The sequence below is a fragment of the Phyllostomus hastatus genome, unplaced genomic scaffold (genome assembly GCF_019186645.2).
Source record: "Phyllostomus hastatus isolate PE091 unplaced genomic scaffold, TTU_PhHast_1.1 phas_scaffold_12, whole genome shotgun sequence".
Classification (NCBI taxonomy): domain Eukaryota; kingdom Metazoa; phylum Chordata; class Mammalia; order Chiroptera; family Phyllostomidae; genus Phyllostomus; species Phyllostomus hastatus.
Window position 1 is genome coordinate 2,252,045 of NW_025334007.1, and position 24,978 is coordinate 2,277,022.

The window sequence follows — 24,978 nt, forward strand, 5'->3', positions numbered from 1 at the left end:
TCTCTATCTCTCTCCCTTCCTCTGTCTCTAAAATCAATACACATGAGGATATATGTATTGACTTTAGAGAAAGAGAAAGGGAGGAGGGAGAAGGAGAGAGATTAATTGGTTGCCTCCTACATGCACCTGAACTGGGGATTGAACCTGCAACCTAGGTATGTACCCTGATGGAAGATCGAACTCACAAGCTTTTGGTGTACAGGACAACGTTCCAACCAACTATCTGGGCTACCTGGCCAGGGTGATAAATATGTGTTTAAAAATTCTTTCTAAAATAGAAAACACTATAGGTGTGTGAGCTGCCAATCTAATAATTTTTCATTCTTATTTTAACCAGAAGGCTTTATGTCCTACATGTCACACAAACCTTACCCCACTTAATTATTGCCTGTCCCCGAATGTACACACAGAGTAGTTTATCTTCACTTTCCCCTCCTGACTGCCTACCCCTGACCCAGGAAACATTTTCAGGTTTCCCAATAAAAAGTAAATGACAAATACCCCTTTCATAATGTGCTGCACTGTAGTTGTTTTTATGTGTGAAGAACAGAATCCAGTTCTGTGTAATATGAGCAGAAACCAACTTTATGAAAAGTGTAAAGACCCATGTCCTTTCCCAAACAGAAGGCTAGAACAGCAACTCCAAAACGGACAGAAACTGAGGGAGAAGCCCAGGTCCAGGGTCTGTAGTCCCCATCACACCGCGGATCTGCATGCTGCCATGGACCACCCCGCCGCTGAGGACAGGGGCTGAGCAACACCACTGCCACCAGGAAGGATTCTAAACTGCCCCTTGCATTTTTCTGTCACTCATTCCAGATTCAAACACTGAACCTCTGCTGTAAGATTCCACCCCGATCTTGGGAATCACCCCCACCCCACCTCCATTTGAGTATGAAGGGCATTCAGATTCTGGGAACGTCCTCTCCCGTCCCCTTCCTAGTTAGTATCTCCATTTGAATCTCTCCTTCCAGTCACCGCTTCTTAAACTCACATATTCTCTTTTATCCCATCTCTTTTTTCTGCTCTTGGTCCCCATTGTTGCTCTGAGACCATCTTTGCTCAACAATGTCCTATAGTTAAAGCCACCGGATACACCCGAGTCCTCCTGCAGGCCACCCGGCATTAACAGGCCACTGTCCACTTTAGCAGTTTGTCCTCCTCTGGGTTCCATGCCATTAATTTCACCCGACTTGATTCCTGCCTTTCTGCTTCATCCCCATCTCTTTGGACTGCACTTTCTTTTGCCCGTACCTTCAATCCTGTTGTTTCTGAGGCCCTTTCCTCCACCCTGTCCTCTTTCCATTCTGCCCATGCTCCGTGGTGGTTATCTACAGCCCCAGATGTCAGGTCTCACCGTATCCTTTAGAAACCAACAGACAAAATGAAACCCAGCTGCAGTAACAGGGCAGAAATGTATCCGTCTGTCATGCAAAGGGAATCTGCAACTAGGTACACTAATAATATTGTTCCATGAAGTTGGAGACCCAGGTTCCTTCCATCTCAGAAATCTGCCATCCCTTAGTATGGCCCTTACCCTCGTGGTCCAAGACGGCTCTTAGGTCTCCAGCTATCACATCCTGCATTTGAGATTGCCAGTGTGGAAGGGCAGAGGTCGGGAGTGCCTTTGTTCTTTCGAGGGAACTGCATAGGAGGTCCACACAATACATTGGCTTACATCTCATTGGCCAGAATTGACTCTCAGGTCCATGCCGAGCTGTGATGGGCCCTGGAGAATACAGTCTCTGGGCTGGGCAGCTAAACATCCAGCCCCTGTTACAGAAAAACGAAGGGAAGAATGGATCAGAATATGTGCAGATAAGTAGTCTCTGTCGCAATCACTTCTTGCAGTTTGGGCCCTAAATCAAATATTCAGTCCAAGATCAAGCCCCAGACTAGACCCACAGATCTGCCCTCCAGTGGAAAATGTCCTCTTCCATATGTGGAAACCACCGCAAAATCAGTATATCCAACACCGAATATGTTCCGTTCCTCCCCAAAATCTAAGTGTTATCACGACTGATTCCCTTGCTTGAGCTAGAAACATAAAAGCTACAAGAGTTCATATTAATGACACTAAGTTTTGTGTGCTTATCCTGTGAAATGGTCTTTGTTAAGTGTTACAAAGTGTTTTCTCCTTCCGTCTTCACCCCAACTTAGTTTTAATGCCTCTCCTCTCCCCCAACTCCATGAGATAGTAAGCCAAGGTTGGCAGTATTCCGATGTCCACTTTACAAACGATCAAATTGCAGCTCCGAAAGGTAAAGGTATTACCTAATAAAAGGCTAATCAAAGTTATCAAAGGATGAAGAATGACAAATCAGAGATCCCGACCCCAGGTCTGTGCCTTTTCCATTATGATCATATTTACCTACGTGAACAAAAGAGCTAATAAGGATAAACAGGGATAGGACGAGTTAACGAGGGCACATTCCCGTCTGCCTTTACTGCCTCAGCCAATTAAAGAGACTCGAACCTGTATCTTAGATACAAGTGCTTCCTCCCATATCTGAAGATAATAGTATCTTTGATGTATGTGTGACTTTTTAATGATATGGCCTTTGGATAATAAGTAAAGAAAGGAGGCTAGAGAAGATTGAGTGAAGGGAAGGTAACCAGAGAGGCAAAGCTGATCTATAAAACAGAGAAGGCAGGGGAAGCCTTGAATGCGGGTGTGGTTTGTGGAGAGTTTCAGAAGTCTAGAGAGTCTGAAGCAGTTGATGGACGTGAAAGAAATGGAACTTCTGGGATGTTCTGTAACCTGTAGATTGCTGTCCTTTATTGATAAGGAGATGTGAATTAAGATTAGAACTCTTTTCCCACGATCTTTTGTTGCTAGACTGGGTTTCTGTGGGTATAACTTTATGAAGAATATGCGTCATGAGGGGCACTGAACTTTATTAGGGTTACACGTGAGAACCAAACTCTACCTTTATGAACTGAGATAATGAGGTTTTTTTTAAAGACTTTATTTTTAGAGAGAGGGGAAGGGAGGGAGAGAAAGAAGGACAGAAACATCAGTGTGTGGTTGCCTCTTGTGCACCCCCTACTGGAGATGTGGCCTGAAACTCTGGCATGTGCCCTGACCGGGAATCTAACCTGCAACATTCTAGTGTGCAGGCCGGTGCTCAGTACACAGAGCCACACCGGCCACGGCAGAGAATGATGTTTTCATTGATCAGAATCTATCCTTGACAGAAATGAGCTGGTTTCTCCTACTGGTCTATTTGGTGTTTTCTTGCCAGCCAGTTAACATTGTCACTGGAGAATGAAAACTAAAAATAATTAGAGTGGAGGTTGGCTGAGTAAATAAATCTGCTAACTAAATGCTAAGCAATAATCGCCCATGCTCCCACGTGTGTTTATGTAGCATGGCACTTTGGTATTTATATTTTTTATCTTGCTCTTTTTGGCAATTTACTTAGATTATGCGAGCTTCATTTTACTCATTCAAATACAGGGACAATAATATATATCTTGTTAGGGTTGTTGTAAGGGTTACAGATAATGTAAATTCATTGGCTAGCCCCATACCTGGCATATAACTAGGAGATAGAAATTAGTCTCTGGTAATAGGATTTCTGGGAGTGAAGTGAGAAGCTCAACAAATCTGCTCCCCTCCCCTCGAAACACACTAAAACTGGACAAAGTGTTTCATGAATCGAGAAATCAACCAAAAGCATGCACCTAATTGGAAAGTGATTATGCATGGAAAACTATTGCACTTTGAATACAAACTGGAGGAGGCTGTGGGGTTTTTGTGGGTTTTTTTGGCCAGGCATGGGGGGATCTTGCCACACCCCCAACTCGGCCAGCATAGTCGTAATATCAGCATAGTGTAAACATAGGAAAAACCAGCAGCTTCAGTGCTCGAGGGGCTGACTGTATTCGGAGCCCAACAGAGTAAACCACATGCACGCACAGTATCAGTAACAGTAGCAAATGAACGGCCGACTAGCAGCTCAGGTGGCCTAAAGTGACTGTCTTGGTTGGGACAAATACTTGACTAGAACACTAGCCAGAAGTTTTATCAGGGATATACAACAACTGCTAGCGCCATAAAGGTCTTGGACAGATTCTCTATGTATCCGCTGTAGGATGACTCACAAACTGCCTGAACTTTGAATACATTTCCTAACACATGGACAGATGTCTTGACAAAAGTTGGCAATCTTACTGACTCCACATATTTGGATACAACTGCTGGCCAGCGGTTGTCTAACGACAACTAACTATGTATGTATGTATGTATGTATGTATGTATGTATGTATTTTTGCATTTTTCCCCCCTTATCCCCCCTCCCCCCGCCAGTCACCACACTATTGTCCATGTCCATGAGCCCTTTTTCCTTTGTGCTTGATCCCTCCACCGCCTCCCCTCCCCCCCAATAGCTGACTTCCCGCTCTCCATCTGTAAGTCTGCTGAGGGATATTAGCAGTCTCACTGCAGGAAAACAGTTCACAGATATTATTTAGGCAAGTTATTAAAACTTCCATCATAGCAATTCTGGGGTGTGGAGGGGAATTGGAATCCAGAGCTTCTTTAATATGCTAATTAAAATGTTGATTTTTTTTTCTAACAGATATATTTCCAAAGAAATAGCAAACTATGATCCACACTCAGGGGAGAAAGCAGAAGAAGAAATTGTCTCTGAGTCAGATGTTAGATTCAGCAGGTAGAGACTTAAAAGCGCCTATTATAAATACTTTTGAGAACTGAAGAGACACATTTTTAAATCATTAAAGGAAAGGATGATGACAGTGACAAGAAATCAAGAATATCAGCGTAGGGACACATTATTAAGAAAAATGGGGATACCTGTAATTGAACAACAATAAAAAAATTTAAAAGAAAACGAATGAAAATTCTGAACCTGGCAAGTGCCATAACTGAAATGAAAACTTCACTAGAGTGGCTTGAGGACAGACTTCAGATAGCAGGAGAGGCATCAGTAAGCTTGAAGATAAAAAGAAATTCTCTAATCTGAAGAACAGTGAGAAAAATGAATGAAAAAAAATTACCGGAGACTTGGAGACCTGTGGGAAAATATTGTATGTATTAATGTAGGTCTTATGAGAGTCCCAGAAAGAACAGAAATAGAAAAGGGCATATATACTGAAGCTCAACAAACCCCAAACAAAATAAACCCAAAGGGTTTAATGCCCCCAAACAGCCAGAGAAAATTGACTTATTCTTCTGCAGGAGAACATGATATGGCTAGTAGCTAAGTTCTCATTGTAAACAGGGGAGGCCAGAAGCATTGGAATGACATATTCAAAGTGCTGAACAATAAATTGCCAACCAAGAATTCTAGATGAGCCCTGGCTATTGTGGTTCAGTGTACTGAGTGCCGCCTGCGAACCGAAGGGTGGCCGGTTCGATTCCCAGTTGGTGCCTAGGTTGTGGGCCAGGTCCCCGGTAGGGGGCGCATGAGAGGCAACCACACACGGATGTTACTCTCCCTTTCTTTCTCCCTCCCTTCCCCTCTCTCTAAAAATAAATAAATAAAATCTTTAAAAAAAATCCTTGCCCAAGGATATGTTTGCTGATTTTATAGCGAGATGAAGGAGGAGAGAGAAAGAGAGAGAGAGAGAAACATTGATGTGAAAAACATCATTGGTTGCCTCCCATACATGCCCCGGTGAGGGGTGGAACCTGCAACCTAGGTCTGTGCCCTGACTGGAAATCAAATCCGTAACCTTCTGGTATACCATACCATGCTCCGACCAACTGAACCACCTGGCCAGGGCAGTAAATAAAGATGTTCTTAAATCAAAATATTTCTTGCTGGCTGGCTTGACTTACAAGCAACAACTGAAGAAACTCCTTCAGGCTGAAAGAAATGCTGTCATTCTGTAACTCAAATCTAAGTGAATAAAGGGCAACAGAATTGATAGATATGTAGGTAAACCTAAAAGATTGTACAAATGTAGATGTATTTTATTTTAACTTCTTTAAGACATACGATTGCACACAAGCAATAATTACAACACTGTCTTTTTGTGATACATATAGATGTATTGAATATTACGACCATACCATTGGACACTGGTGGACCTTTAGTAAATGCTTGTGGCATCGTAATCATACATCTGTGTCACCTGGAAGTAGTCTCACGCAGTGGCACATTTACTCACATATTGGACTTGGACTCTGATTGTGTTTCCCCTGTGCAATTTGTGAAGGAAAGTTGTCAGAAGAGAGAAATAGAGCTGTCAACTGGCTCATCAAAATGCTCAGTTTCGGATAGTCCCCCTGTGTACTCATGCATGCTCTATAAATACCTTTATGTACGTGAGCATGTTGGCTTAGGCGAAGTTCTGAGACAGTTCTGAGTTCAGTATCCAGATTCTCTCCCCTTTCAAAAAAACAAAAACAAAAACAAAACACCTTTTTCTACCAATTATAGAATGCTGACTATCAGTGAAACCCTAGGCTAAAACTGGGCTTTTGGAGAATAAATTCCATTCACACAACCATACTATGAAGTGTGTATTGACCCAATTTTAAGATGAGGAAACCGAGGCCTATAGAGATTGAGTACCTTGTCCAAGTTCACACACTCAACTAATAACTTGCAGGGCTTAGCTTGGGACTTTTTTTTTTTTCCTTTGAGTGGTTTTCACTGCTGGGCTTTATGATTCCCCTTCTCATTCTCCACCTGTACCCACAAGTTGCTAATGTTTTTCTTCGTATGGAGAAATAAATGACCAGAAGTCTTGACATGTTAGCCCTCTGAGGAGTGTTTCATTTTAATAAGGCACGAGCTGTAGGCCAAGTAAATGAATGAATGTTTGATGATGTAACTCAAGCATGACTGTTTCTTTTTCTTAATACCTTATATTTGAATTCTTCTGAAGTTGCTCAAATTACAAGATACGCAATTGTTTATTTTGCTCAAAACAGCCAAGTACTGTCTGGGGAAGACATTGTTGGCTGAATCGTAATGGAGGCTTACTTTGGTTGCTTTAGAAGTCACCTGCTAGAGAAGGAAAAGAAAACAAATTTAGCAGAAGTAGTGGTTAACTTTGGTGGTATGACATCACAATTTCAAGAATTGGATGCTGTTGTAAACAACAAGCTCTAGAAAGGCTGTTTTAACAGCATCTCAGTATGTGGTTATATTGTGGAGCTCATGGACATATGGCACTGGAAAAAGAAAGCTGTCTTTACATAACATAAAACTGTCTTATGTTATGTAAATGTGTGTTTATGGCTTACAAGGAAATTTCTAGTAGAACATTATACATGGATTCAGCAGTATTGCCATCAGGCCACATGGGCGGAAGTGAACACGATACCTTCTAGGAAACTGAATTAGGTGCCTCCTAAAGTGTATCCATCAGGATGACAATTCCAGTGTTGCAGATGCACGTGAAGAATGTTTGCACGATTATTACATAAACTATGAATGGGTGTGATCTTTCTAATAAATTTTATGTCACTGAAAATTAGTATGTGCGAATGCACGATCATTCTATCTACATTTTCCAAAGTTTCTATGTCACAGTCAATCAAAAACTTAGCATGGAACTTCTCATTTAGAAAATGGGGTAGTCACATTATGTTTGGTTATAGAAAGTATATAAATGTCCAGGGCTTCAGTTTCTTTCCTGGGAATATTAGGAAAGCAGTGCAAAGTCTGTATTGAATATTAAGAGATTCAAAGGTAAAAATATTTAGCACTTGGCCTGAAACACTCAGTAGATTGTCCCCCTCTAAAATCATGTGAATTTACAGTCTTTTCCTCCTACTATAAGAGCAGGCCTACAGAAAATGCTTACTAAGAGTTAATGTTAAATACATTGAATTTAGCAACCCACTGGTAACTCTTCCTTTCTGATTATGCACATCTCTCCCTATAATGGTATGTGCCTCCTGAATTGCATTAAGAGCATTTATAATGTAAGAGGCAAAAGAGCCAATATTTCAAACAGAAGCCATCCTTTTCTTTAAAAAAATAGCTAACTGTATTGAAATGTCTCTAAAAAGTAAAATATTAGCACTTAATTGCAGATGGGTAATGTTAAATATCCCATTCATTATTATTATTACCACGTGCCTGAATAAATCCTACCATAAGCATTAAGTGAGTAGGTAAACAAAGAAATAACACTTCATGTGATGAATGCCAATATAAAGCACATTTAAACCATTCTGTCAGTAGACAAGCCTGGAAATGCTAACTGTGCTCCTTTGCTTTTCTGCCATCATCTGAATACATAAATTCAAATTGCAGCTTTTCAAACTTCAAATCGAGGATTTTGAAATTTCCAAAAACACATGCGCTTGAAAAAGCAGATTATAACAAGGTCCCGGTGGGTTTGGGGCACCATCTTTTTTATATTTCCAAGTATAAAAAAACCAATCTAGACAAGAAATGACTACCAAATGTTGTCATATTTAGAAAGAAGATGCTGTCCTTTTTTAATATTAACTATTCAGGAAAAAAGGTCTCCATAAGCATTGTGTAAAAAGAACGATTGTGACAAATAGCTTAGCCAAAGCTTTACGTTGGAAGTGATGATTTATTCTATCTAGAGCTTCTTAAGATTTTTCTAAATTAGTGCACAGTTAATATCCATAAAATCATATGCAAGTCACTGCCTTTCAAAGTGATGCTGAAGGTTAATTAGAAAATGTACTTAATTATTTATAGTGCACGGATGAGTCCCAAATACTACTCTGTGTCCAAATACACTGTAAACATCGAAAATTTTGCAGCTTGATGCTTGTAACAGTACATTTTCATCAGTTGATTTACTGATTTAATGTAATCCTTATAAAAGTTACCACTGACATTTATTTTGTAATGTGGCCAAATGATACTTGTATTACATAAACTGGAGTAGCTAAGGCACGAGACGTCGTTAACCTACTGAAAGTAAACATTGTAAAGCTGCAGTGGTTGAAGGAAGGGTATTACGGTCACAAAAATCCACAGTACATCACCAAACAGCACTTTATTACATAAAAAAAAAAAACCCGCAAAATACAGTGGAACCTCAGTTCTCAAATGTAATTCATTCTGGAAGGCTGCTGGAGGAGCGATTTGTTGGAAAACCGAATCACATCTGAAAGATGCATGACAGATCATAGGGGGATCCGCAGAAGAAGGTGCTTGGGTCAAGCACCACCGTTTTGTTTGACAACTGAGACATTTCTTTCATGAACAACTTGGTTGAGAACCGGACTGTTAAAGATGCGAGACGTTTAAGAACTGAGGTTTGACTGTGTCATCGGTGGAGAATAGTTTGTGCTGGGGAAAACAGCAACTTCTGAAAAATTCGTCAAGGACAGGAACTTAACTCTATAAATTTAAGACGTATTCAGAATTTGTTCTGCAAGACCCATATCTATGCTGTCTACAAGAGACACATCTCAGAATGAAAAACACACACAAACTAAAAATGAAGGGATGGACAAAGATATTTCATGTAAGTGGAAGAGAAAAAAATTGGGTGGGTTAGCAATACCTAATATCTAACAAAATAGACTTTTTGGGCATTCAACCCGTGGCTTGCTAGCTGCATGCAGCCCAGGAAGGCTATGAATTCGGCCCAACACAAAATTGTAAATGTACTTAAAACCTTTTTCTTGCCCATTACTTTTCATTAGTGTTTCTGTATTTAACACGCGGCCCAAGACAACTCTTCTTCTTCCAGTGTGGCCCACGGATGCCAAAAGGTTGCTCACCCCTGGAGAGACTTAAATGTTAGGTTCGAAACCATAAAAATCCTGAAAGAAAAAACACAGGCAGTAAAATGTCAGACATTTCTCATCGCAGTATTTTTTTTTTTCTAATATAGGTTCTCGGGCAAGGGAGACAAAAGAAAAAAAATAAACAAATGAGACTACATCAAACCACAATATTTTGGCACAGCAAAAGAAACCAACAAAATGAAAAGGGAACCCGCTGAATGGGAGAACATATTTGCCAATGATACATCTGATAAGGGGCTAATATCCAAAATTTATAAAGAACTTCTAAAACTCGACACCCCCCGAAAAAACAGTCCTATTAAAAATGGGCAGAGGACCTGAATAGACACTTCTCCAAAGACTGCATACTGATGGCTAGTAGGCATATGAAAAGATGCTTGGGGCTTTGTGTGGAAAATGTGAAGGGGTTAAGCAAAACAAATAAAGCAAAACTCATGGACACAGGCAACAGCATGGTGATACCAGAGGGAAAGGGGATGGGGGAGAGAAGACAGTGTAATGGGGGGTAATAAACAGTGATGGAAGGAGACTTGACTTAGCGTGGTCAACACACAGTAACACATACAGATGATGTATTACAGAATTATATACTTGAAACCTTTGTCATTTGTTAGCCAGTGTCATCCCAACAAGTTTAATTAGGAAAAATATTTCATTTTGTTTTTATGAACATTTTAGGGTGAAGAATGAAGGTGAATATGAAAACAATTGTAGGATGGTCCCAATTTTCAGGATCATATCAATGAAAGAAATAACAGAGGATGAAATTGATAAAATTTTATTTAGAAACAAACCAAAATATATTTTTCTAAGCTAAAAGGGAAGCTGGAAATATATGATCAATAAATATATTTTTAAGACTTTGAAACTAGCTCTTACTAACAAGAAAATGCTGAAGAAAAATAGGTAATAGACATAGCAGACAATTGACACTGGGAATAGAAATAAAAAATATTACATGCACACAAAATTGTTCAACATTTCTATTAATAAAAATGTAAAACACCTCTGTGACCAACTATTTTTCTTCTATCAAGTACATAAATCGTAATGCTCAATAGTGGTCAATGTGTGGTAAGACGGTTATTTTGTAAGAGTTGGTGGAAATATATGAGTGTTCTTGCTACCAGCATTGCAAAGAAATTTAGTACTCTTGTTAACTTTTCCTCCTTATTCTAAGGAAATTAGCAGATACATGAACCAAAATGCATAAACAAATGTATTTGTAATGGAGTTATTTATTATAATGAAGAATGGGAACCAAACGAAAAGTCACATAACAGAAGAATGGTAAAATATGGTGTACCCATAAATGGCTTATTACTCATCCTAAAAATCAATTTTTCAGAGAATAATTAATGACCTAAGAAAATACAGTAGAATATTAAATGAGGAGAAGAGGTACAGAATGTGTATAGAGTTTGATCCCAATTAAAGATATAAATCTCCATTACAATGAATGAGTACATCTCCCTTCTTTTTGTTTATTGCGTTTTGGCTTTTTCCCCCTGAAATCATCAGTTTCTAGGTGAAGATTGAGAAAAGCCTTACCCATCAGTCCAGGTTTTACAAATGTAATTAGATGCGTAGCAAGTTTTCACTTGACTAAAATGAAGAAAATTGGTAGCAATAAGGTTGCTCTCAGTATTCGGGGCACTGTGCAACATGACCTGGGGTCAAATGCTAATGGGACAAAGGTTTGCAAAGAGAGCACAAAAGAGAGAAAGATGAGGTAGAGTAAGAACCACTCTGAAATCTAGACCCAGGGAATTGAACTGGCTTAGAAATTTTATTCTTTTTAAATTTTTTATTGTTGTTCAGTTACACTTGTCCCCAATCCCCACCCCCCCCGCCATTATATTCCCCTGCCCTACCCACCCCCACCTCCCACATTCAACCCTCCCCCACCCCACTGTCCTTGTCCATGGGTCCTTGACTTGACCCTTCCTTCCCCCTTGTCCCCCATTATCCCCTCCCCCCTTCCCCCTTCCCTCTGGTCACTGTCAGTTTGTTCTTTATTTCCATGTCTCTGGTTCTATTTTGCTCACTTGCTTGTTTTGGTGATTAGTTTCCACTTGTAGGTGAGATCATATGGTATTTGTCATTGTGGTTTTCATTTGCATCTCTCTGATGGCTAGTAATGCTGAGCATCCTTTCATATGCTTATGGTTTAGAAATTTAAACAAATAACAAATGTCTATAGTGGGTTTTTCCCTTCTTCCAGAATTGCTTCTGAGTCCAAAGTCAGGGAAAATGGCGCTCTCCCACATTCTAAAACAAGCTGCGGGCAACTGAGACCAGCCACTTCTCCATAGGGCATACGGAGAAGTCACAGTGCTATTATGTCTCCTACCAGCGATTCCCAACCTCTGTGCCCCATGTCCCAGTCAGTTATTAAGAGGACCTACCAGGGATGAAATAGCTTTGTGAGGAGTGCAGTGTTTATGCTGAGGGTCAGTTTAATGTACTCTCAGCTGGAGTAAATATCATCTACTCAGCCAGATAAGGGGGGAGCACTGTTAGACCAGAACACAGAATCCGGTCCCAGATGACCCAGGACTGAACATTAGATTGACTACTGACAAGTTGTATGACCTTGGGCAAAATAGTAAGCATGCTTTTCTGTCATCTGTAAATGAAAAACTAGTGGTCAGCTCATGATAGTAATGTGATGAGTTGGTTCTTCATTCCGTGGTTGCCATGTAGTAAATGCTCAGTAATTATTAGCTAGTGATAATAATTTCTCTTTTTATCCGCCAGTCTTGTTGAATCTCCTTCTACATTTTAAATTTATCCTGTCTTCTCCTTTGCCTTTGCCACATCTTCATGATTTGGACTAGGATAGTCTGCCTATTTTGATAGTCCCATACTGGATTCTTCAGGCTCTTGTCTTACCACCTTTACCTTCATTGATTCTCTGCAAAAGAGCCAGGGTGAGCGTGATGAAAGAAATCTTTCTCTACTCAAAGCCTTTGAGTAAGTAGTTGGTTACGTAGAGATTAAAACAAAACCTTCTAGGTACTTCATAACCTGGGCTCCAACCACCTCACCAGCTTTATCTCCCGACCCTTGCCCCATAAATCTTGTGTATTTCACTGACCAGTAATGTTAGCAATAGACATGAATGTAGGCGTCCTTACTTTACTCGACAGTAAAAGTTAAAATTGAAAGTAACATGCTCTTGTGTTAACAACAGTCCAACATGAATTCCAATGGAAATTAGATGCCAAATCTTTATTGACTTTATTAATAGAAAGTAAGCTCAATCATCAGGCAGATAATTCCAGTAATACCAATATCTGTTTGTAATTACATACTAAAGATAACAGTTAAAATGTCATTACATTATGCATTTTTTTTCAAATCCTGAAACAACCAGCAACTCGGTGGCAGCCAAAAGACCCTGATTCATTATTGCATCCGTTCTCATTTGCAAAATTTATCACATTAACATCACTGAAATCAGTATGGCTTTTATAATCTCTGCTGGTCATACCAGATGTGGTTTAGAAGAAGATCCAAGAAACAGCAAGCAGTAGAGCCCCATTAAGAAATGCTATGTGGACTCTGGCTAGTGTAACTCAGTGGACTGAGTGCTGTCCTGTGAACCAAAGGGTCATGGGTTCAATTCCCAGTCAGGGCCCATGCCTGGGTTGCAGGCCAAGTCCCCAGTAGGGGGCGCGCACAAGAGGCAACCACACACTGATGTTTCTCTCCCTCTCTTCCCCTCTGTCTAAAAATAAATAAATAAATAAAATCTTTAGAAAAAAGAACACCTTCATGACAACTTCTAGACCTAGCACACAGATACCATACCCTACCAAGTTTACACATAAAAATCTTTTTTAAAATGCTATGTGGCCAACAGGACGATAATGTGTGGAAGAAGAGAGACAGCAGAGAGAGACAGCTGTTACTCTAAAGGCAAAAGTGATATAGAAGAGTCAGACTCAAAATAGGAGGCAGTTTTACAATACCTCACCAGTATTTTCACTTACATTTTACATTTTACATATATGGAAGAGGAATATGACAGGTGATAAGTGTCATAGATTAATCAACATGATTCCCCACTCTAGCCCATCCTAGTACTTACTGTGGGACACCATGGCCTACAACTGAAAGCATATTAGATTTGGTGAAATACTGCAGTACACATTGGTGAGTGCATTAGACCAGGTATGCCTGAGGAAAATAAAAGTACTATATATCTGTTACATTTCATGATGAAAAATATTTAGCCACATGGGAAAATTTTGACAATATACTGCTAAGCAAAAAGAAGGCTTCCATGCAGCATGGAGATTATCCGCATTATAGTAATACACACACATGTACACACATAGGTACAAGGACTAAAACCATGTTTGGAAAACTAAACCATGTAGTGAGATTATAAGGAGTTTTTGCTTTCCTCTTTGCATATTTTTTAAAGCCTTTCAGAGATGTATACAATGAAAATGTATTACTTTTGAAATTAAAATTTTGATCTGTGAAACTAAGGCAAGCTGTGGTGGGATGGGAAAGAGGAAATAAAATGTGTCTGACCTTACATCTAACACACACACACACAAAAAAGGGCGTGGGGATCTTATTGCAATGAATGGGAAAGATTTCTTTAAAAACCAAGTAAGCCTGCAAGATCGAAAAGAATGATGGCAACATCCATTCATGCGTGCGAGTTGTTTATTTAGCACTTCTCCTACACCAGACCTTGTTCCGGGAGCAAAGCTTGTAGGAGTAACTGCAACAGACAAAACTCCTTGCCCTCAGGAAGCTGAATTTCATGTGTGTGAGACAGACAACACAAAGGACCAAACTGTAGTGTATGTTGTATGTTAGTTTCTAGAAACGAGAGAAAGATAAGACAGGGAGAAAGAATAGGACTTTGGAGGGGGAGGGGCCATTGTAAGTGGGATCTCCAGGGGAATCCCTGGAGGAGGTGAGGGAGCCTGTGTGTTTGCTATTCCAAGAAAGGCCGTCCCAGGCACAACTAGCAAGTGCAAAGGCTCAGCAGTGGGGACCCATCAGCGTATACAAGCATAAAACAAGGTGGGCACACCGTGCAGTATTCAGATCTAGTATCAGAGAGATGTACACTTGGAACCTCTATGGTCCTATCAAGCAGTGTCAGCCCAGTGCATTTAATTAATTTTAAAAAGACAAGAGAAATGGAGTGTAGATGGAAATAAAGTCCGAGAGGAAAGGAGAGGGGATTAGCAGGTTGTATAAGTCAGTGCTGTTTAATAGAAACATTAGGTGAGCCACATATGGAATGTAAATTTTTCTGGGTGTCACATTAAAAAAGTAGAAACAGGAAAGGAATATAGTACAAATGTTGTTATTGCAACCTGTACATACTATAAAAAGTACTAAGGAGATGTCTTACTGTTTTGATTTTAAAAAGAGTTTTCTTTTGTATAGCAGTTTCAGTGAGGTGAAGGTACAGAGATCATTTTTTTGTACTAAGTCTCTGGAACTTGATGTGTATTGTACCCTTACGGTGCATCTCACTGCCACAGGCATCACTTCAGGTGCTCAGGAGCCCCATGTGGCGGTGCCTCCCATCTGGGACAGCGCAGACCTAGGGCCTTGTAGAACGCTGTAGTTGCTGTGTCTTTCGCTGTGAACGGATTGGGAAGCCATAGAAGAGTCCTGAGTGCAACAGCGACATAATATGACTTGGGTCTGCAAAGTCTCTGCTGTTCTGAGAATAGAGAAGAGAATGGCTCCTCCCACACCCCTAGAAAAGACTTGGGACACGCTCTTATTAGAGAGGAAACCTGAGTATAGATGAGCATAAATCCAGTGACGGGATCCGGTTTGGGGGCATGAATGTGACTGTGGTTTCCCCGACACACTGTCTCTGTACCGGCTGTGAATGAGACAGACTGTCTTATTCCCAGGTGTAGGGATCTCTCTTCGTTCCTCAAGAACTGAGTAGACCATTATCCTCTCTAGGACGTAGCCTGCTCCAGAAATAACTTACCCTCTTACAGTATTTTACACAGCCCTCGGTCTCTATGCTTGTTTCCTCTCATGGACTGTGACATCCTGAAGACAAGGTGCATAACATAGCTAGCTTCGATTCTAATGCCCAGTCAAGTTCCTGGACGTTAGCAAGCCCCCAATAAATATCTGTTAACAGAAAGCAGAAACAAAACTTTGTAGCTGAACATCCCCCAAATGAAAAACACCTGAATGTCCACCAACTGAGATACATTGACCCATTTATGCAATTCAAAACTCTACAGCCAGGAGAATAAGCAAATTAAACTACACACAACACGAGTGATTATTATAAACTGTACGCTGAATAGAAGGGACAAGATCCAAAAGGGGATATACCGTAGGATTCCACATACATTGTGTTTATTACAGACAAAGGAATCCGAGTCAACAGGATGCTGATTACACTCGGAGGCAGCAACCCTGAGGGGCAAACGGGGCCTCTGGGCTTCTGATGGCCTTCTAGTTCTTTTTCTGGCGATTTGGTGTGTCCAATTTTTAAAATGATATCGAGCTCTCCAGTTATATATGAGCACTTTCTTATATGCATATTATACTGCAATTAAACGCTTCCACAGAGGAGAGATATATAGCTCCCCAAAGACAGCAAAACAAAAAAAAATTGTAAATTATTTTAAGTGCAGGTCATTTTGCTCAACTGTAAAAGTGTTACAATTCACTATGTAAGAATAAATTTATGGCTAATTGAATAACATCGAGTGAGTGTATGCATCTTTATAATTAAAAACTTCCGCTAGCACAGCATATGTTAAGTATTTTAAATCAATTTTCCTCTCGCCTCAAAAAGGGTTGTGAGCCATAATTTGGAAAACATTGGAACGTGTACTCATTTAGTGTTTTTATTTTAATTCCCTTGTTTTTACACCTGCCCTACAATTTTCCAGACAGGTGTATTGTAAGCATTTTAAAACATGCAACTTCATATCATATGTCTACTCTAATGCAGTGGTTCCCAGCCTGGGGCAGTCTTGCCCCCGAGGGGTTGTGTAGCAATGCTCGAGGCATTCTTGGCTGTCACAGCTTGGGAAGAGGCCAGGGGTACAGCCCCTCATGACTAAGGATTATCTAACCCTAAATTGCAGTAGGGCTGAGGTTAAGCAACACTGATCTGGCTTACTAAAGTGATGCTGGAACTTTAAATTAAGAATTCTTTCTTTACCAATGTAAGCTCCTACTTGAGAGATTTTTTTGACATGTTGAAATTGCTTTCCCCAAAGTGAGTGAATTTTCTTAAAAAATTGTATTAACGCCTTTTAAATTGCTTACATTCTTGAGAGTGTGCGCTCTGTCTGTGTGTGTGTTTTGTTTTGTTTTTTAAAAGGAAAGTTTGAGAAATATGTTGTTTGTAACAATTCTATTCTTCTTTCTCCAGGCTAGAAGAACAAAAGAATATCTTATCAGAATTTCAAAGAGATTTAAATGAATTTATTTTATGGTTGGAGGAAGTGGATAACATTACTAGTATTCCACTTGAACCTGGAAATGAGCAGCAGCTAAAAGAAAAACTTGAGCAAGTCAAGGTAATTTTATTTTCTAAAATCCCCCAGGGCCCACTTATATAAAGAGTATATAAATCTATTTTTTAATCTATTTAACCATTGATTTCCTGCACATTAGGTTATTGATAGTTCCTCACTAGTGTTTCTCGCAACTTTATTTTGTCTCAATCCAGTGTTTTCCAATATGCATATACATTTAAAAGTGTATGTATACATATATACACATGTAAACTGCAGAGCAGTATTTTAAACAGATCTGAAATTAATTTTAGACTTGCAGAAATCCACAGCTCCCAATTATTTTAAAAATTGGGAAGAATCTTCATAGAAACAAATCCCCTTTCTTAGGGAAGATCAATCCCACTACTTCAGCCCCTAATTAATGGTGTTCACCTTGCCTGGAGCAGTGTTTTGTTTTGGTTGGTTTGGGGGCGGGGGCCGTGGTGCTGGTTCCCAGTCTAATGTGGTTGAATAGACATCCAGTTTATTCAGGTTGCTTTTCACACCTTCCCACTGTCTCGTCTGCCTCACCTGGCTGACTGACATGCTCTAATTGTGCGGTTGGATTAAGTTTCACGGTTTTAGTTTTAGGAAAGAAAATCTTTTTTGATCTGTTTTGCTTTAAATCTTGAAGGGAAGGTGAACAGGAAAGGGAAATTAACATTAATCATCCCCTATTTTGTGCTAAGTATCAGGTGTATTTACGTCTGCTACTTTATTTAATCTTTATATCATACTTTCAAAATGGTTGCCGTTATCCTGGTTTGGCAAGGTCACACGATCAAAGTAGAATGGAATGGCTCCTTTATCAGTGATGAGCGGGGTTTGCACCTGCAAATTAGACTCCAGTGTCAACTACCGATTTCTGTGCAACAAATGTACACCTGAACAAAAGAGAAAAGTATGAAAATGATTGCTTAATTCAGTAAACAAATACTGAGCCCCTACTACTCTATGTTAGATATTGCACTTGGTGTTTGAGATTCAAAAATAAAAAGGGCATTCTTCACTCAAGAATGGTTATGTCATGGAAAAGGGAACCCAATCTGTTCTTGAAAATTCATCTTTTCTAGACATATCCAGTGTCACATGTAGCAGTGTAATTGATAACCCTTTCAGAAACGTGTTTAGTGGCATTTATTAATAAATGCACATTAATTATTCTTATAACATCAGATCAGCACTGTCCGATAGAAATTTTTGTGACGATGGAAATGTTTTTTGTTATCTGTTTCAGTAGCCACTAGCCATACGTGCCATTTGAGTACTTGCAAAGTGTCTAGTGAGACTGAGAAACTGAGTTTTTATCTCATTGAACTTAATTTAAAATTAAATAGCATCATGTGGCTAGTTGTTCTGTATTGGACACTGACGCTCCAGATGACACAAATACATAAAAAACTGTTGTGAAAACCATGGTGGTTTTGTAGATCTTGGGAAAATACCAACCTGGCTGTTGGTATGTGACCTCTGTCTCAGATTCCTTCTATGTCAGTTGAAGATAATAGGATCTACCTTCTAGGATTATGATGTAGAATTTAACAGGTAATATATGTGGAGACCTTAGCACAGTGCTTGGTACCCGGTATGTTCTCAGTGTTGGTGATTTCTTAATATGTGACAATGCAATTTCACATTCAGTCATACGTTACAGCATGGAGGCTTAATGTCTAAGAGGATGATGAATTTATCCAGATTGTTCTATTTCTGCTACAGATGTGTTTTCACACTCTTGATTCTGCTTGGGGTATTGTTCTAGAGCTGATATCCCATGACATTTTTCTCTTGAAAAAATAAATCTATCAAAGATATCCTGGCCCTTTCTAAAAATGGGTTTGTCTCCTTGAAAGTGAGTGTATCATTCGACCAGCTCTGTGTTCTGTAGAAAATTGTTGGTGTGTGAGGTACCAGTGGGCCTTGGGTCAAGTTGGTCTTTGATAGATGTATCAACAGAGGCAAAGACACGGTGGTCGGCATGGCGCGGGAATTCACTTTAAAAGTCGTCGCATGCGTCTCTTTCAGTTACTGGTGGAAGAGTTGCCCCTGCGCCAGGGAATTCTAAAACAATTAAATGAGACCGGAGGAACAGTGCTCGTCAGTGCTCCCATAAGCCCAGAAGAGCAAGACAAACTCGAAAAGAAGCTCAAGCAGACAAATCTCCAGTGGATAAAGGTTAGACGTTAATCACCATCTCTCCTGCCATGTGCGCTAAACGTTGCAAGTGTGTGCATTTTGTTTTGTTTCACAGTTGCTTTGTGGGAGGGAGTAGAGGTGAGGGGCTGATGTGTGGATTGTGTTTTGTCATTGGTTTTTGAACCTAACCATTTGGTTTGGCCACATGATTTGTTGTGGATGGAAGGCGTGCTGATGGTGGATGACGGTACGTGACTGACTAAATGCCAATGTATACAACATTATTATGTTGCGTGAACTATTCTAAACAGTGAGACTGAAAGAGATGAACTAATTAATTCAGTGTTTGGGTATATTCATATATTGACAGTATTCAAGTAAGGTGGAGGCTGTCAAGTTCAACATGTATCATAAATTGAAATTACCTTAATGCATAGTATAGACTTAACCAATGCTAAATGGATGCTAACCTTCTCCAAAAGGGTTTTTTGTCTTACTTATTCATTCATTCATTCATTTATTATTTAATCATTTACTTAATTACTTAATGTGTGAGTCTTTATCTTTCTACCTTCCACATTTTTTAAATGCAGTATTTGAAATGTTTATCAAAGTAATGCATCCTTACTCTTTAAAACCCAGTGGTGCGTATGAATGAGTGTATAATGAAATGAACATCAATTAATTTATCGCCATTTATCAAAAGACAGTTCTTTTCTTGTGGTAATGCGGTGGCAGCTTTGCTAAGTCGAGTAAGCGTGTGTGTGTGTGTGTGTGGATCTGCTTCTCAGTTCTCTGTTCTCTGACATGATATCTGTCCCTCAGCTTCTTCTGCAACGGCTTAATGACAGTCGCTTTTGAACAACTTTATTGAGATATAATTCATATGCCATGCCATTCACTCATTTTAAAGTGTACCATTTACTGGTTGTTTATTTATTTGTTAAATCATCGTGTGTGTGTGTGTGAAAAACATGGCATTTCAATGATTTTAAGTGTACGATTCAGTGTCATTTGTTACACTCACAATGTGCAACCATCACCATCATCATTTCCCATAAGTTTTTCATCATCCCAAACAGAAATTCTGTAACCATTAAGCAATGACTCCCCACCCCTTTCCCCATCAACCGCCCTCCCCAAAGTAACCTCTTACCCAGTTTCTGTCTCTGTGAATTTTACCAGTTCTAGACACTTTGTATATGGACTCATATATATTTGTCCCTTCTGTGTCTAGATTATTTCACTTAACATTTTCAAGGTTCATCCATGTTGTACCCTGCACCAGAACTTTGTTCTCTTTTATGACTAATATTCTGCTGTATGCATACATACAGTTGTTTTATTTTTAAAAATTGGGATCTGGTCATGTAAACCATCGAACTTTGTTCTTTTTAGTCCAGATTGCCCTTATTATTTATGGTTCTTTGGTTTACCAAAAAAAAAAAAAAAAAAGAAGAAATCTTACCCTTCACGACAGCATGGATGGACCTGGAGAGCATTATGCTGAATGAAATGAGCTAGTTGGAGAAAGACAAGTGCCATATGATCTCACTCCTATGTGGAATCTAATGAACAAAATAAGCTAACAAACAAAATAGAGACAGACTCATAGACAGAGAGCAGACTGACAGCTGTCAGAGGGGAGAGGCTTTGCAGGTCTGTGTAAAAAAGGTGAAGAGATTAAGGAAAAACCAAGCAAAGAGTCACACCTCACAGAGACAACAGCATGATAATTACCAGAGAAAGGGGCCGGGAGGAGGTAGCAGAGGGCAAAGGGGGAATAAATGGTGACGGCAGGAGACTTGACTTGGGGCGGTGAACACACAGTACAGTGTACAGATGAGATATTCTAGAATTGTACACCTGAAACCTGTATAAATTTTATTAACCAATGTCACCCCAATAAATTTAATGTAAAAAAAGAAGAAAAAAAACAAGTAAATTTTAGAACCAACTTGTCAAATTTTATTAAAGCTTGTCAGGATATTAATTAGAATTCTGTTGAATCTGTAGATCAGTTAACATCTTTATAACACTGAGTCATCTGATCTTACATCTCTCCATTTATTTGTCTCTATAATGTCACTTTGGTAATATTGGCCAGTTTTCAGTCCAGAGGACTTGCACATCTTGTATTAGATTGAATCCCAAACGTTCGATGTTGTGATCCTGTTATAAATGCAACTCATTTAAAATTTTATTTTCTTTTTTGTTCCTGGCACATAAAATATAATAGATTTTTGTATATTAAGTAATATCCCGTGTCCTTGCTAAATTCACCTATTAATAGTTTATAGAATCTTTTGTATTTGTTTTATGTGTACAATCATGTCATCAAATAGAAGTAGTTTCTTTCTTTTCAATCTTTATGATCTTGTTTATTTATTCTTTGTATAGACTAGGACCTCCAAAACAATGTGGATGGAAGTGTTGATCATTGGAAGTATCGACTCATTCTCTGGCTCAGGTGGAAAGCTTTCAGCAGTTCATCATTAAGTATGATGCTAGTTGTAGGATTTGGGATAGGTCCTCTTAATCAGATAAGAAATTTCTCCTTCTCAGCTTATCAAGTCTTTATTATGAATAGGTATTGAACATAGTTCAGTACTTTCTGTGCATTTATGAAAATGATTATATGATTGTTCTCCTTTGCATGAACATCGCAAATGGTAGTGGTTTGCGGTAGTGGTATCATTGCAAATGATAGTGGTTTCAGAACGTGAAACTGTTCGGGGATGACTGAATGAATCCCACTGGCCATGATGTCTTGTACTTTTTATAGATTGCTGGATTGAATTTTCTAATATGTGGGTTAAGATTTTTATATGTTTGCTCATGTCAGAAAAATTGTGTTTTTTGTACTATCCTCTTAAGTGTTGATAGCAATGTTAGAGTAGTCTTATAAAACAAGTTGAGAGGTACTCTGTTTTTTGGGGGAACAATTACTACAGATTGATAATATTTCTCCTCATGATGTTTCAAAGAATTCAGTTGGAAAGCCACCTGGGCATGGAGTTATTTTTTTATGGGAAATTTTTTGATAATTGGTTTTTTAGTGTCTTTCATAGAAACAGGATAGTTAGATTTTTCACGTTTTGTGCGTGCCAGCTTTTGTAAGTTGTGCCTTCCAAGGAATTTGTCATTTTCTCTTTTGGGGCTGTAGACTTTGCTCATACAGCTAGTGATCCTTTATAGATTTAAAATATTTTATTTATTTATTTTTAGAGAGATAAGGGAGGCAGGGAGAAAGGGAGTAAAACATCAATGTGTGGTTGCCTCTAGCATACCCCATACTGGGGACCTGGCCTGCAACCCAGACATGTGCCCTGACTGGGAATCAAACCGGCAATACTTTGGTTCACAGGCCTGCACTCAGTCCACTGAGCTACACCAGCCAGGGCTGGATCCTTTATAGATTTATATGTAAGAATGAGAACATAGAAAGCACTAAGTACCTGGGTGGATCTTGTCGACTGGGATATTTTACTCTATGTGCTAAGACAAAGGGCTGACTCTTGCAGAAAGATCCCTTCAAAGTCTATAACGCAGTGGGCTTTGAGTTGCCCACACCAACTGCTGAGCTTCTTTCTAGATACCATGTTCAATTTCTTTAGATGAGAACCACATACTTTTCATTTTGACTTATTTTTATTTTCACTTATAGGTTAGTGCTAAGGGAAGACCATTTATCATGTGGTGGTTTTGAGCTAGGGGCCAATTTCCATCCACACACTTTCACTACTCCAACTTTAACCCGCCTCTTAGCCAAGGTCAGACCCCCCTGTACCTAAGGCTGTTTCTCCCTTAACTTTCTTTGTCCCCGTAGGAACTTTCCCCATATGTGCTTTCGGCCCTCCAAGGATATTTTGAAATCTCTGATGCACTTTGTATCACAGTTTTGCTGCCTTACTGGGCATATTTAATACCTGTTAACTTTGTTCCATTCAAAATATAACGCAAGTTGTAATCCTTTAAAGCTGTAGCAAAGCCATACCAAGGAGATACTGCAGAACTCTAATTTTCATGTAATGTAAAATGGCTTCTTTCAAACATGGCACAATTGCCTCTGAATTGCTTGTTATTCATCAGTATCCAGAAAAACTGAGAGGTGTGAAGAAGTTATACTGAGAAAAGTTTCTGTCCATAGGTGATTTGCAAAGAAAATAAGTGACTTTATTTTGGATTGTGTCAGGTTATTTATTATACTTTTAAAATTGATGATGCTGAAGTTCTTGTAATGGATCATTTACATGACCGATCAAAAATTTATGAACTGGAAAGAACCAATTTTTGACATTAAAATCAAAATGTGAATTTAGATCTCTATAATTCAAGCAACTAAGTATTTGAAAAAAAATCCCTTTTATTTTTATATATCAACACTTCCTTTTAGTTATGGGCATAGTCAGAGTAACACATTTTAAGGTAAATTTTTTTTACTGCTGAAAATGTAAAGTTTCTTGTTTTAATTATTTCAAAACAGGCATGTGAAAATACAGACACTTGCGGGAATCTGTTTTCTTCGTAATTAAATTTTGTAGCCACAAAATGATACAAATAAAATTATTCCCTTCAGGAAGAAAACAAGGAGTGACACCCCGAAATGCTTCACAATATCTCAGTGCATTTCAATATTACAAAACTGAACACAAAATCTATAATTCTAGGAAATGTGAGAGAACCATCTAAGACACACAATAGCAGCTTCCTAAATAGTGAAACATGAGTCAAACATAAAAATAATTTTTTGTGAAAGAAAAGTAAAACCAAGACTATGAACACCGAGACTTATATTACTAGATCATCCATAATATCTGGGTTCCATCCCCAAGTTATTTTAATGCTATACTTTTGCCACCAAATGTCTTCAGATTTGGGATCTTATTCAGTAGCCAAATTCAAAATTATTTGTCTCTTCTCAATCTCTATGTGCTGCCCCCATCCCTGTTGGTTTAAATTTAGGGGAAAAAATGATCAGTGCCAGATTTAGATCAGTACCCAACTCCATAGTTTACAATAAAGTGAGAAATGATGGCCAAGGTATTCAACAGATGCTCTTGATCTCCATAAATCCTAAAGTACGGAGTCATTAGACGAGAGAAGGAATAATGAGGTCCCTTCCCCTATATTCTCCAGCCCCCTCCTCCATCCAAATGCTGGCGTGGGTGGTATAATGGTACTAGTAGGTCATAGTTGCTGAGGTGCAAAATAGGCCAGTTCCTTAATACAGAGCATCTACATAAATGCTCTACTATCACAGTCTCCGGTATCAGGTGCCTTTCCCACGGCTAACTCTAGCATGCTGTATCCTGCATATTCACCAGTTTTCCAATTACTGTGCCACCTTTTATGTTTCGGTACTAAATAGGTTTCAGGTGTACAGCACAGCGGTCAGACAATCATACACTTCATAAAGTGTGTATTATCAGTTTTTAGTTTGGAAATCATGTTGTATACTTAATTAAAAAGATGAAAAGATGGAACATTTATTTTGTAGACTCAGAATTATTCAGATCAAAGGAGCCTAATGAAGCTAAATTATTCTCACATCTTCTAGATTAGGATGCTGAGTTGTAGGAAGGTTATGTG

At 39.1% G+C, this 24,978-nt stretch overlaps 1 protein-coding gene across 4 annotated transcripts in view; it reads left to right on the plus strand.

Annotated features, from left to right (window-relative positions):
- The window catches only part of DMD (dystrophin), a 1,939,942-nt gene that overhangs the window by 1,166,200 nt on the left and 748,764 nt on the right, over positions 1 to 24,978 (plus strand). For all 4 annotated transcript variants that reach the window (XM_045855895.1, XM_045855896.1, XM_045855898.1 and 1 more), the window contains 2 exons: positions 17,127 to 17,274; positions 19,276 to 19,425. In XM_045855895.1, the coding sequence (XP_045711851.1) occupies positions 17,127 to 17,274; positions 19,276 to 19,425 (298 nt within the window). The remainder of the gene's footprint in view (positions 1 to 17,126; positions 17,275 to 19,275; positions 19,426 to 24,978) is intronic.